At 33.2% G+C, this 16,378-nt stretch overlaps 1 protein-coding gene across 3 annotated transcripts; it reads left to right on the plus strand.

Moving 5' to 3' along the window:
- The first annotated feature begins 10,605 nt into the window (after positions 1-10,605).
- LOC139846488 (squamosa promoter-binding-like protein 1) lies at positions 10,606-15,982 on the plus strand. 3 transcript variants are annotated; one of them, XM_071835975.1, is made up of 11 exons: positions 10,606-11,769; positions 11,862-12,043; positions 12,148-12,299; positions 12,617-12,946; positions 13,100-13,174; positions 13,256-13,363; positions 13,564-13,681; positions 13,775-13,916; positions 14,059-14,209; positions 14,303-14,911; positions 15,393-15,982. In XM_071835975.1, exons 1-11 carry the CDS (start codon positions 11,195-11,197, stop codon positions 15,828-15,830), a joined length of 2,880 nt encoding a protein of 959 aa, XP_071692076.1. In that variant the 5' UTR covers positions 10,606-11,194; the 3' UTR covers positions 15,831-15,982. The 3 variants fall into 3 exon arrangements, with proteins under 3 accessions (XP_071692076.1, XP_071692074.1, XP_071692073.1); XM_071835973.1 differs by having other exon boundaries at positions 10,606-10,809; positions 11,119-11,769; positions 13,100-13,363; XM_071835972.1 differs by having other exon boundaries at positions 13,100-13,363.
- Positions 15,983-16,378: the final 396 nt, after the last annotated feature.

Raw genomic sequence — 16,378 nt, forward strand, 5'->3', positions numbered from 1 at the left:
AAATAATAAATAGAATAAATAAGTGACTATAATATATATGTTATTAATTATGATCTATATATATGAACCTTATAAATAATTATTGTAAGGCCTAAAGATTAAGTATTCAAAATATATCATTATGTATGTATATATATATCTATATTAAAAGGACATATGTAATAATAATTACAAGTTTAAAAATAGTGTTTTATCAATGTTATTAATATCATCCTCATTTTTTTTTTTAACATTAATATTAACATTATTAATTGTGTTACTAAGATTATCATAACATATAATAGATAGATAAGAAAGTCGAAACAGGTAACTTGTTATATCATAATTATTACTTGTATTATCATTAGATATTATTATCATTAAAAATTTTATTTTTATTATTATCATTAATAATATTATCATTATCATTTTATAATTGTAATTATTATTGATGTTATTATTATTATTAATATTAATATAATTATTATTTGTATTACTATTTATTATTAATATAATTATTATATTAGTTATTAATGTTAATTCGTACAAATTTGTTAAATGTTACAATCAAACTGTATTACTTTTGTTTATGTCTGCTAACTAGTACAAGCAATTACAATTAGTCATACTATCAAACAATTTCTGTTATGAATCGTTATCTGTTCTATTTTTATATATATATATATTTTTCCTTTTCTCTGTAGTAAATTGATTCAATCCATCGAGCTAATTGTTATACAACAAATGAATTACTCAGGGTTATTGTCATATTTAATTAACTACACACCCTCAATATCAATTATCATTTACATATCTTTAAATTGATTTAATTTTAAAATTTAAAGGAAAGCTGTAGTAGTCGACCTCTGTTATGGTTCTTTTTTTTAAAATCTCGAATTCAAAACAAATTTAAAAATCTATGAATACAGTTAGGTTGGAAATCATCTAAGTAAAGTATCTGAAAAGTTTCAATCTTCAATTTTCCATATTGAGTTCGAATTCGAAGGTCAAACTTTTATTTTCAAAAAGTCAACATTAGTTCTTCCATCAAATTCGTGTTATTCTTTATGATTCAAGTTAAATTGAGGTTATGAAAAGTTTCTATGAAAGATTTCCAACATATTTCATGTTATAATTACTGGCTAATACATTCTCTAATTTCAAAACCCATATTTATTTTTTTTATATAGCTGCGACGGCAGCAGGAGAACCTCGTTCTTCATTTTTTTATTTTTTTTATTTGTTATTTTGATTCTATTAATCACTCAAGTCGGCTCTGTTTTGGTTTAGAGGTCTGAAATCGAAAATGTAAAAGATTGTGATGTTAGTGGTCAATGTCGAGTTAATTTTTCTAGAGGATGAAGATGAAACAGTTTACAGATATAATGGTTATATAGATATGGGTTATACTTAAATCAGAAAATTATAAACAGATCGATGGTAGGAGCATGGGTATTTAATCGAGAGGTCTCGGGTTCGAATCCGGGTGGTGGCACATACATTTTTTTAAAGCTTGATTAAAGGTAGTCTATTCTTGTTATAATTATTATTATTATTATTATTATTATTATTATTATTATTATTATTATTATTATTATTATTATTATTATTATTATTGTTATTATTAGATGTTGTTATTACTAGAAATTATTATGATTATTATCATTGTTATGATTATTATGATTATAAGTATTATTGTTATTAGGTTTATTATTATTATTATTATTATTATTATTATTATTATTATTATTATTATTATTATTATTATTATTAACAATTAATTATTATCAAATGTAATTATTATCATTAACTTAGTTATTACTAAATAGAACGAGTATTATTACTATTATTATTATGATTATGATTAAAATTCGTATTATTATATATTCATTAATATTGATATAATTATTATTATTATCTATATCAATATTATAATTACGATTATGAAAAATAATAGTTTTAATGACGTTATTAAAGTTACAAGTATAAAAATAAAGATTTTATATATAAATGTATATTTAATACACGTAACCTAACTATATTAATAAATCTATATATAAAATGAAAATATAAATATAATGAAACTTGTTAATCAACTATATATATAAATTACATCACTAATAATAATATATTTGTTCGATAATAATTATATTAATAAATATACAAATGATATAGGTTCTTGAATCCGAGGCCAACTCTATACTTGTTCAATGTCGTTCTATGTATTTTTACTACAAAATACATTAGGTGAGTTCATTTACTCCCTTTTTACTCATTACATTTTTGGGCTGAGAATACATGCAAATGCTTTATTAACTGTTTTACAATATTTATATGCGTGAGTTTCATTATTCCCTTTTTATATACATTTTGGGCTGAGAATACATGCAAATGCTTTATTAACTGTTTTACAATATTTATATGCGTGAGTTTCATTAATCCCTTTTTAAATGCTTTTGCAATATATATTTTTGGGACTGAGAATACATGCGCTGTTTTTATAAATGTTTTACGAAATAGACACAAGTAATTGAAACTACATTATATGGTTGAATGATCGAAATCGAATATGCCCCTTTTTATTAAGTCTGGTAATCTAAGAATTAGGGAACAGACACCCTAATTGACGCGAACTCTAAAGATAGATCTATCGGGCCCAACAAGCCCCATCCAAAGTACCGGATGCTTTAGTACTTCGAAATTTATATCATGTCCGATGGAGGATCCCGGAATGATGGGGATATTCTTATATGCAAATTGTGAATGTCGGTTACCAGGTGTTCAATCCATATGAATGATATTTTTGTCTCTATGCATTGGACGTATGTTTATGAGAAATGGAAATATGAAATCTTGTGGTCTATTAAAATTATGAAATGATTATTTATGTTAAACTAATGAACTCACCAACCTTTTGGTTGACACTTGAAAGCATGTTTATTCTCAGGTACGAAAGAAATCTTCCGCTGTGCATTTACTCATATTAGAGATATTACTTGGAGTCATTCATGACATATTTCAAAAGACGTTGCATTCGAGTCATTGAGTTCATCAAGATTATTATTAAGTCAATTATATTTGGATATATTATGAAATGATATGCATGCCTGTCAACTGTCGTCGTAACAAAAGTTTGTCTTTTAAAAACGAATGCAATGTTTGTAAAATGTATCATATAGAGGTCAATTACCTCGCGATGTAATCAACTGTTGTGAATCGTTTGTAATCGATATGGACTTCGTCCAGATGGATTAGGACGGGTCTTCACAGTAAGAATGTTTAGACCTTCGGCTGCTATGATATATAGGAATGGCGAAATAGGGTCTCCCTGTCTAACTCCCCTTTCCAGCTTAAATTCTCTTGTGGGGGATCCATTTACTAAAATAGAAATTGATGCCGAGGAAAGGCACGCCTTGACCCATTTAACCCACCTTTGACCAAACCCGAGAATTTTCATCGTTTCTTCAATGAAGTACCTTTTAAGAGAATCGAAGGCCTTTTTGAAGTCGACCTTGAATAAGAAACCGCATTTTCTAGCTCTTTTTAGTTCATCGATAACCTTGTTTGCAATTAGAACCCCGTCAAGAATGTATCTATCTTTCATAAATGTACTCTATTCGACCCCTATAACTTTATGTATTACCGTAGCTAATCTCCTTGAAAGAACTTTAGAGACCATCTTGTACAAACCGCTGATTAAACTTACGGGTCTGTATTCACCTAAACTTATGAGGTTATTGTTTTTGGGAACTAACGTAATGAATGACGTGTTACATCCCCTAGATATCTCCATAGTGTCCAAAACCATTCAAACATCTTTATTACATCTTCTTTAATTAACCACCAACACTTTTTGTAGAACTTCATATTGAACCCATCCAGTCCCGGGGCTTTCGAGCTACCACAACTATTTATCGCCTCCCAAATCTCCTTTTCATTAAATTTACCTTCTAGAGTTTCGTTGTCCTCTTGACTGACCCTTCCAATGTAAAAGTCTAGGAAACATTCTTCATTAGAATCTGACTTCTTAAAAATATTATCATAATACCGAAACACTTCATCTTTGATTTCCTCTGGATCTTCTGACCATCTACCATCTATCGAAATACCCCTGATCAAAATTTTTTGACCCTTTCTCTTAATATAGTTGTGAAAAAATTTCGAGTTTTGGTCTCCTTCCAATGTCCATTTGATTCTCGATTTTTGTTTCCACATATTTGTTTGTATCTTTTCTTTTTTTATCCACTGTTTTTTCTCTTCGCGCCAAGTTAACCTCTCTTGCTCAGATAACTGTCAAATTTCTGCAATGCATTCCCATTTTTTAGCAGCCTTTACATGATTCTGAATTTGTTCTTCCAGGTTGTTCAATGATCTGCTAAGTCCTTTAGTTCATTTTTAACATTTTTTTAACTTATTTCTTAACACACAATCGGGTCGATTTCCAGGTACTGGTATGTTCCACGCATTTACAATTACTTCTTCGGCTCCCTCTAAAAGTAACCATTCATTAAATACTCTTGTCGGCTTTGGGCCAAAATCTTTAACACCATCCCTTAGAACAATAGGGCAATGATCGGATAAGTGTTTTTCTAAGGTGATGGCGGATAAAGAAGGCCATAATAGAAAAAATTGTTCCGACACCAAAAACCTATCCAACTTACTAAATTTAACTCCATTATCGCATATACGAGTGAATTTCCTTCCCCCTAGTGGTACTTCAATAAGACATGTGTATGGTAGTAATTTGCAAATAGTTAAAAATATATTATTTATAAGTTTTACTTTTTTGATAAGGTAGTAATAATAACATATCATTTATCCATAAATTTACTTTTACTATTTTTACTAAAGAATTTTCAATTTTACCTTTCAGATAAGATAGTAATGTGCAAATAGTTAAAAATAGTAGTATTTATAAATTCTAATTTGTCGATATCAAGAGAACTCATTAATTTTTAAGATTGTGAATTCGAGTTTCGTCGTGACTCGTGAAAAAGTGTATATGTTTATGTTGGATGTGTGAAAGATATCAAAACAACAAGAAAAAATGTATTTTAGTGTTAAGGCGCGTCCTGGTTCAACACATGGATGAGGTTCAAAAGTTGTAAAAAAGGCTGTTCTGAAATCATGCCTTAAGCCACGACGCGACTCCTCCAGCCACGATGCGACTTAAGCCTATCCAGGAGCCTGACGAGGAAAAACGTGTTTTCTTTCTCTTTAAGTTGTTTTCTTGTTTAGATTTGCCTATATAAACACCATATTGTAACCCTAACATGTGTGTACAAAATTAATAGTGAAACATCTTTGGTTTATGCCCGTGGACTAAACCCTTCTCCGTGCTTTGGAGTTGGGATATAACTACGTTAAATCATGTGTCGTTTATTTATCGTTTTACTTTAATTATTCGTTTATCGTTCGTGGGTTAGTGATTAGTATAAATAACTTGTCTTGTTTGAGTCCTAAATCCTAACAAGTGGTATCTAGAGCTCAAGGTTCGAGTATGGGCACGATGACGATTTGAAAAGCAAGGTGTTCGATATGGTTGATGACTCGATTTTTTTAATCAAGGTTAGACAAAACGACAGAGTTGTGTGTCTTGCAACTTGTGTCGAGATCTAGAGACTTAGTTGATCGTGGTAAACTTAGGGTATGTCTATGTATCCATGAAAGTTGATCACACCAGGGTTGGTCTGATCCCGGCGGGTTACGATGTAACGGTGCACGCGGTTGCATTATGATGGTGATTTACTCGCGAAGGGTTACGGAGTCTAAGGGGTCGGTTCGACAGCGTTTTGTTGCACAAGATACACATAGAGATTTTATGAAAGATCCTGGTGACGGGCCGGGTTCTTGTTCCTTGTTATCTCGTACGAAGAAACGATTAAGCAAAATTCGGATTTCATGTGCAGCTGCAGAAGAAAATTTATAGCGGGTTCTTTAACCATTAGATCGCCTTGAAAATTTTATTGTACGTAAAAACGTATAGATCTAGTTGCTGTAAAATTTTGAGGCCGATCAGACCGTTGGATTTTGAGATACGATTTTTCGAATTTGGGCAGTTTTTCATAATGGATTTTTTGGGTTTGAAGACGCGAGTGCGAGACGGTTTTGTCTCATGAAACTTCAAGCGATACAAGCTATGTTTTCAGAGATGTGGGTTTGTTATGGAAGCTCAGGAGGTTGATTTTTTCTCTCGGTTTAGAGTGGTTGATGTAACGAACAAGATGCATCGGGTTTGAAATTCGATAATGGGAGTTATCAGGGAAGTTTGTTGCATGCGGGGTTTGGAAACGGGATGACCAAGGGTGTTTGGTAAATATTCTAGGGTTTGTGGAATATGCGGGCGGGTTAGAGTTCCTAGTCACTAAAGAAATTGGTTGTCGAAGGGTGTCGGATAGAACACATTCGATGGTCGGTCGGGTTTGGTTGATGTTTCAACAAAAGGAGCGGTTTTCTTCGAGGGTGATCAAGTAGGAGTCTTTAGGTGATGGAAGAGGGGCAAATAATCTTGTAAGTTCCGGAACTTGTAATTTCTAGGATCGTTGAGGGTGTTGGGAACTTGGTGTGAGTTTGGTAACCGACGGAAGTTATCGAGCTAGTGGGAGTTAGTCGACTAGTGGAGTTGTGGAGATGATCATGGGACGTTGTCTCCAATGTTCTCAATATTAGTGTGATGATTCCGAGTAACACTAGGGCTTCGAGTACTTGTTTTACTTTGGGATGGCAAAGAAATTTGTGACTGACTGGTGGTACGAACCAAGTTTCTTCTCGAGTAGTCGCTGTTTTATTTCTTACTCGTACAGTGGGATCGTGCTTGGGATGAGAAGATGGGTTTGTGAAATTCATAGCAAGAAAGCGGAAAGTTAAAAAGTTAGTAGATTTCGAGGCTGTGACTCCGTTCTCACTAGAGCCTTGATGAAGAGTGTACGAGTGATTGCTGGGAAGGAAAATCATATATAGACGGTGAAATCATGTACGAGGGTGATCATTGACATGTTTGTTCAGGATTAGACATGTCTAGAGTGATCAGTGAGGCGGTGTAGTCTCATGAAGAATCCTATAGTTCGCATACTTGAATTGGTCTTTTGGTGTATGAAGATGATCTTCGTGTTAGAAGATAGTGGCGATAGAAACCGAGATAATCCCAAGCGAGTAATGGTGATTCGATTGTAGCTCAGTTTAAAGGTGTTGAGAGTCTTCCTTCTCATGGCGTGAAAGTGCGGCATGTCCCGGGTTTGTTTATCGGGCGGTATTGTTTAAAATGGGTTATGTTCAGGAAATCAAATTGTTGATGTGGGATGATATTTGAAGTTTAGGTTGTTTGTTGATTACATTTCCTGACAAGTTGAGGTGTTCTTTATCGAAAGCTGCTAGCTTGATGGTTAGAGTGTGCTTGTCCCCAAAAGTTTTTTTGGCGGTATAGACGGGTACGTTCAAGAATCGAAGTGTTGATCGAGTATGTGTTGATAAAATGGGTTGTGTTTAGATCATCCTTCAAGTGGGAGGTTGTTGGATGTGTGAAGGATATCAAAACAACAAGAAAAAGTGTGTTTTAGTGTTAAGTCGCGTCATGGCTCAACACATGGATGAGGTTCGAAAGTTGTAAAAAAGGTTATTCTGAAATCATGCCTTAAGCCACGACGCGGCTCCTCCAGCCACGACGTGGCTTAAGCCTATCCGGGAGTCAGACGAGGAAAAACGTGTTTTCTTGCTCTTTAAGTTGTTTCCTTGTTTAGATTTGCCTATATAAACACCTTATTGTGACCCTAACATGTGTGCATGAAATTAATAGTGAAAAATCTCTGGTTTGCGCCCGTGGACTAAACCATTCTCCGTGTTTTGGAGTTGGGATATAAAAACGTTAAATCCTGTGTCGTTTATTTATCGTTTTGCTTTAATTATTCGTTTGTCGTTTCGTGGGTTAGTGATTAGTATAAATCACTTGTCTTGTTTGAGTCCTAAATCCTAACAGTTTGTTGTTCTAAAAAATTACAATTCTTATCAGCAACGAAACTTGAAGTTTTATTATGAGTAATAACCGTGAACATTCATATTTGAAAGGGTTAATATTGCATATCTTTTATCCTTAAATATTACTTGTATTATAAATATTAATATTGGCATTCTTCTAACGATATACCTAAGAGATCAATCCTAAATCATGAATATTATAATATTATGCCAATGATAATGACAATTCAAATGTTTGCGAAACTCTTTTTATATTTACATAGCTCTGCCCGTGGTTTTGAGATGATACATTGTATGCCGATTAAGATTTGAGATTGCCAAGAAATCAACCACAATATAATAATATAACAATTTAGTTAAAAAAAAAAAAACAAAAAAAACAAAAACAACTACATGGATTTTTCCGTTACAAAAATGTTGTAAGAAAATACAAATGATAATGCAAAACAAAATAAGAAAGCTTTTAAGTAAGAACATCGTACAAGGCAAACATGGCGTGACTTCAGCTAACAGCACCAAGAAGAACATGATGTATGCATGGCAATTTGACATACAAGAGCTCTATAATTTTCTGCAAATTCAAAAATTTCATAAATTATGTGCATTTAATTTTGAATATAATCATTGTCGGTCAAATTTTATAAAAGTCACGGCATCATAATTGGATTTTCAAGTTTAATCCTTCATCGATTTATAATTAATGGATTATTATAAAATATGACATTAAATATTAAATTAATTAATTAAAAGGTACTAAGAATAGGAGACAAATTGAGTGCTTTAAATTCAACCCACATGCAAACTATGGTCCATTATCGTGGAATCTGATTGGACTTTTCATTTAGTATATTGGAGTACCGTTTTTGTAAAATTACATATATCTCCTTGGTTCGTTGTAACTATAACTAAAAAAGTGGCAACCGTTATTTTAGACTCATCCAGGTTTTAGTAATTATTTATCTTGTTATGTCTAAATGAAATTAATAGGTTATCATGAGTCTTAATTTTTATAGTAATTTAATAATTTGGAGAATAAAGATAGATTTTCTATTTAAGGGTTGTGTCCTATATGTGAGGAATATGGCATGGGGGGTTTTTTTTTTTTTGTTTTATAGCTTAGTACCCATACATTAGTTGGTAGTATACCAAGTCCAAGTTATTTTATTATAATAATGTAAAAAAAAAAAATTGGTCGAAAAACCTTGGAAATATCTAAAGTACAAACATTCAAGAATGGCTCAACGAATGTTTCTAACTGGTTTGAAAACGGCTAGACTTCATGCTATGTGTCACAACATGGGTGGCTCGAAAACATAGAAACGAGCTTACTTCGTGTCACTATATGGGTGGTTCGAAAACATAGAAATGAGCTTACTTTTGATCAGAAAACTAGTACTCCCTAATAACCTTGAAGATGATGTGTAAAGTTTTTCATTACAATTTAGACTTCAAATAAACAAAATAAGACTAGTCGGCTCATCCTATTCATTATTTTGCTTGATTTTAATTTTCTTTAAACATCTAGATATCCAAAGCGGTTCAAATAAGGCTAATACAAAATGTGTTCCTGTGGCTTGAAATTTATAGTATAACTAGAAAATAAATTTTTTAAATAGAACCGAGAAATTTATAGGCTAAGAGGTAGGGTTTTTTCATCCTCATTATCAAAAGAGTACTTGGTTAACTCCTAAATGAGTCGATTGTACATTGCTTTGTCGCTAGCTTCTAGCACTGTGATTACAATCGTCCCAGCTTGTTTCAAGTGAGGAGAACCGAGAACAAATTTGATCTATGAGGGTTTTTCCCTGTGTTAGTCCTCATGAGTTCTTAATTTAGCATAAGGAGGGTACATTTTACTTGTAAATCAATTCGGGTCTGTATTATATTCTTATTTGGGCCTCGGGCCTCATCGTGTAATTGGTTTATATGAATAAAAGTTTGGCTGATCTTTAAAAAAAAAAAAAAAAAAAAAATTTAAATAGAAACCTTATTATAAGAAAAGTTTAGAAAAACCAACCAAATCTTATTGACTTTTATGATGTGATAAAATAAGGTAAATGAGGAATGAAAACTTAGTCTTAAATAGTCTCCAAGAAAAGTTCACCACAATAAATATTAAATATATTTATTCATAAAAATAGTAAGTCCATTTAGGAAAGGAAGATTAGGTAAACCAATGATATACAGTAACAATCAAGGTTTGATAGTTAAAACTTTTATTTTTCTTCCCTTTATTGAGATGCAACTTTTGTTGTTTTTCACATTAATAAAGTAGACTTGAATCACTTCACTTTAACACATTATATCACTCATAATTACCTTAAAATAAAAACTTCAAACTAGATAGATCATTAAACAAACTAAAGATTCCTAACATTGTTTTCACATGTATTTCTTCATGGATGTATCTAACATCCAACATTGGCCAATACATTACATACACATGCCAATAAATTAATATATATTAATATAATCAAACTTTAGACTATCATATGTTCTGTTTATTCACAAGGACATTGCACTATGTGATATGCTTTCATAGTTCATACCATATTGTAAGGGTCTACATCAATATGTCCTACAATCAGTTTTCTTTGGACACATATGTCCTTCAACTTGATCCTCATTTCCTCCTCACTTTTTTCATTTCCACCCTCCTAATAATTTCCTAATTTTTCTCTACCTTCTTCACCCAAAACTGTCGCCGGAGATCTCTAGACCTCAATCTTTTAAGATCAACCTACTTAATACTAAATTTAATTCGTACAATTTTTATTCAACCCATATGAAAAATATCAACACCCAAGTTGTTCTTTAGAGCTGGATGGATGAAAGGATCAATCTTTTTGTTGATTTAAGGTAAAAGTAATAATTTTTGAGGTGGGTTTTGTGTTTTGGTTTGTGGGTAATTGTTTTAGTTATGGGTTATGATGTTGTACTGTGTGTGATGATGTAAATTGATTAAAAGTAACTTAATTTTGATCTTGTTATAGTAATTAACAAAAAAGATCTAATCTTGATTGCTGGTTTGTAGCATGAATTAAGGTGTTATTATTTAGGGTTAGTTTGAAGGAAATTAAGAATCTTTTTTAGGTGGGTTGAATTTATGCCTAAAAAGATTCCTTTTTTAGTTTATGATCAATTGACTAGATCTTATGTATGCTTTAGAGAAATTGATAATAAGGTAGTGAAATCTGCAAGATTCAATACTACATAGAGCTATTAATTGTTGTGAATTTGATCAATGGAGGCTAAATTTGGGGGAAACCCTCATCATTACTATGGGCCGGTGGTGCCGGAATTGAAGGCGGTCGGAAAAAGAAGTATTGAATGGGATTTAAATGACTGGAAATGGGACGGTGATCTGTTCACTGCGACCCCGCTAAATACGATGCCATCGGATTGCAGAAGCAGACAGTTATTTCCTGTTAATTCGGGCGTTGAGAGGAATACGAATAACGTTGCATCTAATAGTTCATCATCTTGTTCCGATGAAGGGAAAAGGGATTTAGAAAAAAGGAGAAGGGTTGTGGTTATTGATGATGAAGATGAAGCTAGGGGTCTTAACTTAAATCTTGGAGCCCAAGTGTACCCAATTACCGAAGATGAATTACAGAAATATGATGAGAAAAATGGAAAGAAACCTAAAGTGGGTAGTGGTGGATCTAACCGTGCAGTTTGCCAGGTAGACGGTTGTCAAACCGATCTAACAGGTGCAAAAGATTATCATAGAAGACATAAAGTTTGCGTTTCGCATTCAAAAGCCACTAAAGCGTTGGTAGGAAATGTTATGCAAAGGTTTTGTCAACAGTGCAGCAGGTGAATTCTTGTTAATGACTGTTATTATTATTTATATTCATATACTTGCAATTTCTTGTTCTATGTTTTAATTTGGCTTTATTTGTATGCAGGTTTCATGCTCTTGAGGAGTTTGATGAAGGAAAGAGAAGTTGTCGAAGGCGTTTAGCGGGACATAATAGGAGGAGAAGAAAGACTCATCCTGAAAACCCGACAAATGGAGTGTCACTAAATGATGAACGCACGTCTAATCTTTTAGTCTGTGCTCTACTGAAGTTACTATCCAATGTACAACGTAAGGGTTTATGCTTATCAAATGTGATAATACGTCAATTATGAGTTCTTGATTGATAGGACTATAAAGTCGAGATTTTTATATTTATTTTATGTGGATTTCAGCAAATACTACAGAGCAGTGCAAAGATCAAGACTTGCTTTCTCATCTTGTGAGGAACCTTGCGAGTCTTGCCGGAAATGGCAATGAGAAAAACTTATTTGGTGGGACCCAGTGTTTGCAGGATGCTGGTACATCCTTTGCGAACCCTGAAAAGGTAAATTAATATGATGTTCTAAATTTATGGAAGTGATTATTTGATTATTGCGACTTTAAATTGCTCTAATCGCATTTTAATACATAGATTAATAGTTCGCTTCTGATTATCTGATGTTTTAGGGATCAACCTATCAGTTAGATCCAGCTGCATTTATTTACTATTACTTAATCCGAGGGTTCTTAATCATTAGTACCGTTTTACAGAATGTTAATTTCGGTCATTTTTTATAATTTGATTATTACAACCTTAAAGGAACTAGCAAATCCAAACATCATTATGTATGTATCTAATGTTTGAAATACCTTCATTTGTAGGAGGCTGTGGAGCCCGCGAGGCAAACTGTGAACCCTTCGGGATCTGACGTGTTGCATAAACGGACAATAGAAACTGCAGCAAATCCTTGCCAAATTACATATCCGCCCTCGAGTAAAAAAGCTCCTACTGAAGTTGGAAAGTTGAAATTACACAACATTGATCTGAACATAGTTTATGATGATTCTCAAGATTGTAACGAACCCAACGAAAATATAGATAATGTGCCATTATGGTTACGACACCCTCACAAGTCAAGTCCTCCTCAAACAAGTGGAGACTCTGGTTCAACTCCAACACAGTCACCGTCTAGTTCCAGTGGAGAAGCACAGGTATAATTTCGACTTGAGGTCAAACTTTATTTTTTTATATTTTTGTTTGTCATGTTTGTAACTGCAAAGTAGATATGAAGTATGTCACAGATCTAATCTTCTTCTTTTTGGGTTTGTGGTACATATTATGAAGTTTGTGGTGCATTTTTTCAGTGTCGTACAGACCGAATCGTGTTCAAGCTATTTGGAAAAGATCCTAATGAGTTTCCTGTTAGCCTCAGGAACCAGGTTTTTGTTTCCCCATTTTTTTCTGTTGTCACGTGCTTTGTTTATGCGTGGATTGATATTAATGACGTATATAAATTTCAGATACTTGACTGGTTATTAAACAGTCCGACGGAGATCGAAGGTTACATTCGACCCGGATGTATCATATTAACGGTTTATCTTCGAATGGATAATTCCTCTTGGGATGAGGTAATATATATCTCTTTTCATTCATCAACATTGCTTATCTTTAGAGGTGGTGAAAGTGGAATGTTGGGTAATGGGTAATCTTGATCTAGATCATATTTTGTCCAAATCTTTTAATCTTCTTTTATAGGAAGTCATTAATTATGTCATTTAGAGTACAGATGATAATCTTTATTTTTCTACTGCATATTGTAATGATGTAGCTTTCCTATGATTTGAGCAACCATTTGAGGAAACTTTTGGATGCATCGAACGGTCCTTTCTGGAAAACAGGATGGATTTACACTAGAGTTCTTGATCATGTTGCATTTGCTTGTGATGGTTGGTCCATCTTATTTACGTAATGGTTTTCGTTCTTTTGAATTTGTACAATTTAATATTGTGAATAAACAATACGGTATTCTTGTGTTACAGGCCAGATTGTTTTAAACACAGCGTTGCCTCATACAGGCAATAGAAACTCAAGCATCTTAAACATTACTCCAATAGCAGTTTCTGCTTCCGAGGCCTCTCAATTTTCGGTCAGAGGCTTAAACTTTTCATGGTCAACCTCAAGGTATCTTGAATGGGTTGATACTGCTATCTCTAGATTCTAGTTTACAATATTTTTACTTTACTGGAAAAGAATGAGCTTTCTTTAATATTGTTATCATTGATTATTGATATTGGTTACTGATAATGTAATATTTCCCGATCAGATTGCTGTGTGTATTGGAAGGCAGTTATCTTTATCAAAATAGTTGTTCTGGTTTAATGGATGCAACCGACTCGTTGACCAACCATGAAGATGTTCAGACCTTAAGCTTTTCGTGCTCTATTCCCAATATTTCCGGGAGAGGATTTATAGAGGTGGGTCCATTAAATCTTCTGCAGTTAATCGAGTTCAATATCTTTATCTTATCTATTTAAAGTATGGATTCTAAATTGTGTTTATTTGATTAGATCGAGGATGATAGCCTCAGCAGCAGCTTCTTTCCGTTTATAGTTGCAGAACAAGATCTTTGTTCCGAAATTCGTACGCTCGAGAGTGATTTAGCTGTAACTGAGGTTCACGAGAACACTGAAAAAGAGAAGAAACAAATCGAAGCAAGAGCACGAGCACTGGACTTTTTAAACGAAATGGGTTGGCTTCTTCATAGAAGTCAACTGAAAGTCAGATTGACTTCTTTAGATCCAAATTCCAATCTTTTTTCTTTTACACGGTTCAAGTGGCTCCTAGAGTTTTCGGTTGATCATGACTGGTGTGTTGTGGTCAAGAAACTATTAGCCATTATCTTTAGCGGAACAATAGACGTTACAGACCATGGTTCAGTTGAAGTTGCGTTGTTGGACGTGGGTTTACTTCATCGTGCTGTGAGAAGAAACTCTAACCTTATGGTTGAGATGTTATTGAATTATAGCCATGAAAACGGGTCGGATGGTACTGGACCTGGGTCAGGTTTGTTTAGACCGGATGCTGCAGGGCCCGGTGGGTTGACCCCACTTCATATTGCATCTGGTAAAGATGGTTCAGAGAGTGTGTTGGATGCATTAACTAATGATCCTCAACTGGTAATTTTTCTTTCCTTATTTTATCATATCTCCTTACAAATACTAGGTAAATGATTAATTACCATAAAACACCAATTAACCGGCCATCATTTGATGTGTTTGACCTCCCTTTTCCATTTGTTTTTAATTTTGATGTGCCACATCTACTTAAAATACATACTTCTTGAAATGTTGTATCGTACATGAACTTGAAGTTGAATGTTAGCTTGTTCTGACGTCAGGGATGAAAAAAGTTGTTAACTTTATCATTGGGTTCCTTAATTCATGAAGAAAGTTGTTAACTTTATCATTGGGTTCCTTAAGTCTTGAAGATGTTAGCTTAATTCTTGTTAATGTTAGCTTGTTATGCCGGCGGGGATGAAAAAAGTTGTTAACTTTATCATTGGGTTCCTTCATTCTTGATGAAAGTTGTTAACTTTATAATTGGGTTCCTTCATTCATGAGGAAAGTTGTTAACTTTATCGATATCTTGACTTTTTAGGTTGGACTTGAAGCATGGCGAAAGTCCCGTGACAGTACTGGTTTAACTCCTTATGATTATGCATCATTAAGAGGCCATTATAATTACATTCATCTAGTTCAAAGAAAGATCAACAAAAAGAGGTCAGAAAGTGGACATGTGGTTGTTGACATGCCGCCTACGGTACAGCCGTCCAATAAAGTAGCTGGATTTGAGACCGAAAAAGCTGTTGTGATAAAACCGATGATTTTCCAAAAATCTTGCGGGCAATGCGAGCGGAAACTTGCGTATTATGGCGGTGGGCGGTCATCACTGGCGATTTACAAGCCGGCAATGTTGTCAATGGTGGCGATAGCGGCGGTTTGTGTGTGTGTTGCTCTGTTGTTCAAAAGCTCACCTCAGGTTATGTATGTGTTCCAGCCTTTCCTTTGGGAAAGACTAAAATATGGAGCAAGTTAAGCTAAAGGAGTTTTAGGATTTATTTTTATTTTTTGTTTTCTCTTTTTTTGGATATAAATATAATTTTATTGAAGAGACGGTTATCTTTATATAAATATTCTGACTGGTAAAATTCTACTATTATGTATAATGAGTGTGATATTGGTGTTTCATCCGAGTATAAACTTTCTTCATTAGTTTGCATCTAACATTTATTTATCACTTATTTCTCACATATATCATACATATATTCATTCAAATAACCGAACTTAATAAGAAAAAAAAAACAATCAGACCTTGATTGTACTAAAATTGTATGGCTGGTAATTTTGGTGGAGTTATGGCACGATTGTTTTTTTTTTTTTTTTTTTTTTTTTTTTTTTTTCCTTTTAAGTTTGGTTATCCGAGTCTGTGTGAGAGATGACCTACTATTTGTTCCGTCTTTATCACACTACCGAACAAAAACTTGTCCGACTTGACTACTGAATGTATGTTCAAACGTTTTCGCTACTGATGTTTGCCTTGAAATGATCCAAATATGTCATCTCATTAAGTTTAAAATGGACACA

Source organism: Rutidosis leptorrhynchoides, chromosome 5 (assembly GCF_046630445.1).
Source record: "Rutidosis leptorrhynchoides isolate AG116_Rl617_1_P2 chromosome 5, CSIRO_AGI_Rlap_v1, whole genome shotgun sequence".
Taxonomy (NCBI): Eukaryota; Viridiplantae; Streptophyta; class Magnoliopsida; order Asterales; family Asteraceae; genus Rutidosis; species Rutidosis leptorrhynchoides.

What these genes read in the sequence shown, in the direction of transcription:
- LOC139846488 (XM_071835972.1), top strand. Translation starts at nt 11,195, where the DNA reads ATGGAGGCTAAATTTGGGGGAAACCCTCATCATTACTATGGGCCGGTG. An exon ending in GTTACTATCCAATGTACAAC is followed by an intron (nt 12,044 to 12,147) that starts GTAAGGGTTTAT and finishes TGTGGATTTCAG; the next exon opens with CAAATACTACAGAGCAGTGC. An exon ending in CCGGGAGAGGATTTATAGAG is followed by an intron (nt 14,210 to 14,302) that starts GTGGGTCCATTA and finishes TTATTTGATTAG; the next exon opens with ATCGAGGATGATAGCCTCAG.